The sequence below is a fragment of the Arachis duranensis genome, unplaced genomic scaffold (genome assembly GCF_000817695.3).
Source record: "Arachis duranensis cultivar V14167 unplaced genomic scaffold, aradu.V14167.gnm2.J7QH unplaced_Scaffold_232527, whole genome shotgun sequence".
Classification (NCBI taxonomy): Eukaryota; Viridiplantae; Streptophyta; class Magnoliopsida; order Fabales; family Fabaceae; genus Arachis; species Arachis duranensis.
In genome coordinates, this window is record NW_026264853.1 from 1,429,059 (window position 1) to 1,431,781 (window position 2,723).

General features: G+C 27.4%; 1 protein-coding gene across 1 annotated transcript in view; it reads left to right on the forward strand.

The window, feature by feature from the left end:
* The first annotated feature begins 2,426 nt into the window (after nt 1-2,426).
* The window catches only part of LOC127744235 (NAC domain-containing protein 90-like), a 1,389-nt gene continuing 1,092 nt past the window's right edge, over nt 2,427-2,723 (forward strand). Inside the window, exon 1 of the mRNA XM_052256513.1 lies at nt 2,427-2,645. Coding sequence (XP_052112473.1) covers nt 2,482-2,645 — 164 coding nt within the window. The 5' untranslated portion in view covers nt 2,427-2,481. The remainder of the gene's footprint in view (nt 2,646-2,723) is intronic.

Consider the following 2,723-nt stretch of genomic DNA (forward strand, 5'->3'; position numbering starts at 1 on the left):
TTGTGATTCACGTGATTATTCATTTTGGTCTTCAAAATTTAAAATTATCTATACTGGTCTTCCAGATTCAAGTCTCGACATCAATGTGGTCTATCAACTCTTTCCGGCGATGACTAGATAAATGAAATGCCAAAATGACATGCTCTCTGCCACACTGAATGATGAGTAAACGACGTTGTTTACTTTTGGCATCCAAATAAGTCAGAAAGGTCGTCGCTTTGTATACGAAGGGAGAAAAAACAATGGAGACCCAAAATAAAGCATTCTTCTTCTTCTCTACCTCCACTATTCTTCATTTCTGACTTGTTTGAGTACCAAGGGTAAACGAGGTCGTTTACTCATTATCCAGCGTAATAGGGAAGGTGTTATATCAGCATTCTGTTTATCTAGTTATAGTCGGAAAGAGTCGAGAGACCATATTGGTGCCCAAACTTGAATCTGAAAGACTAATATAGATAATTTTAAATTTTAAGAACTAAATTGAGTAATCGCGTGAATCTCAGACACCAAAATGGATATTTAGTGAACTTATAAGTTATAACACAAAATCGGAAAGACCTATTCCCCTGCCGTGGCTGCTCACGCTTCGTGATTATTAGTTTATTACGTATTTATTTCTTTTTATTTTGATGTGAGGATTACGTATTATTATTTCATTGAACGTCATGATGATGCATTATTTAATTGCTCATATTTCGCTTCGAATAGTTTATAATGAACTCCTCTCTCTATTTCTCATGAGAGATCAATAATGCTTCAAGGTTCGTGGCTCGTGAGTTGCATGAAAATGTATACGAAGGATTAATATTTTTTTATTAATATTAATTAATATTATATTTTTTAATTACTAAAATTTATAATTTAAACTTTAGTATTCAAAAATTTAAAATTTAATTAATATTATATTTTTTGAATATTACATATAAAAATATATTTATTAACTAATTATTAATTTAAAATAATAATTTTTATTAATCATATAAAATTAGTTATTCACATTATCAACAAAATTTTAAACTATCTTTGGTATTTTATTTGTTTCAATTTTATTTCCATTTCATTTTAAATTTGTTTCAGGTATGTCTTTAAAGAGTAATATTACCAATAGAAACACCATTAATATCTATGGTGAAATCACTTTTTTTTTAATTTAAACTGATGGAAGACNTAACACATTATTTAATATAATAGTCACTTTTCGATCTACATAAATTTTTTGCATTAATTTTTTTATTTATTTTATGCTATTTTTTATTTTTTTTAAAAAATAAAAGAATAAAATTTTATTTTGATCATAAAAATTTTGATATTATATATATCATAAAATAATTTTTTTAAAAAATTTAAACTGATAAAAAGAGACACATAAATAATTATATCTTTAATATCAAATTGAAGTATTAATAAAATGTGGTAAGCTGGTATATTATTAATTAATAGGCTATTTTAATATTACTAAGTCATATAACATTGACGCCTGGGAATATAACCAAAGCATATTTAAAAGTATATAATTATATATTGTATATACAATACATATTATTTATTAGTAATTAAGGAACACTTTTAAATATTTAATTACAATAATGTATTAAGATATGTACACTTAATTCGCGCAAAAACATACTATAGAATCCCATTAATTTGCTTCTCATTCTATCTATAGAACTTCTTTATTTCTTTTGATATAATTTACGTTTAAGTTATATTTTTCAATTTTACTAGACATTGGAGTAAAACAAATTTTTAGTGTTACAAAATTGCACCTTTAGATGAATAAAAAATTATCTACAAAACTTAGGATATAGTAAGTAAATCAGAGAATTACTATACTTGTGGTAGATATTATTTGATGAGAAATGTTAGAGAATATTAAAATTTATTATTTTTTGTTATTAGTTAGTTATTAATATTTAAAAATATAGAATAAAATATATTATTAAATTATTAAACTAAAAAAATTAAACTAAAACAAAAAATAATAAATTTTAATAATTCCTAATATTTTTGTTATTTATTATTTAATTTATGTGGTAGCTAGGCTTTGTGATTTGATTTAATGAAGGACTTGTTCCACCTATAAGATGATCTGGCCCAGCAGATAAGCAAAAGGATATGAGATTGACGGGTTTGGGCCTTTGGTGACTCGTTCAGCGATTCCTTTATGGGAGAGTCACACTCACATTCACATATATGCGTCCTAATAAGCATAACTATACCATAAATAATCCATAATAATGCATTAATATTGGGGGCAAGCTAAGTAAGACGCTTTCTTGTTCCCACAACCGCGTGGAAGTTTCTACTTTCTAACATACATACATCGTCTCAGTTCAGAAGAAAATAATAAATAAATATACCTAATTTTACTCGGTGATTTTTCCATCTATATATATATGTTTGTCCCTGCTAGCTGTGCTTCCAAAATGTGCAACAACACATAAAGTAGTGTAAGTACACATCACCATTTTAATATAGTATATGGAGGATCCACCAACTGGTTTTCGGTTCTATCCAACAGAAGAAGAGCTAGTTGCTTTCTACCTAAACACCCAGCTTCAACTACAAGGCCACACGACTCACATCAACAGGGTCATTCCAGTGGTTGACATCAATGGCGTTGAGCCCTGGACTCTTCCATGTACGTAACCAAAACACATATATGTATGCTTCTGTATTTCTCTGTCTTAAGACAGTTAGTTATTTTGTATTGGTTGCAGCAC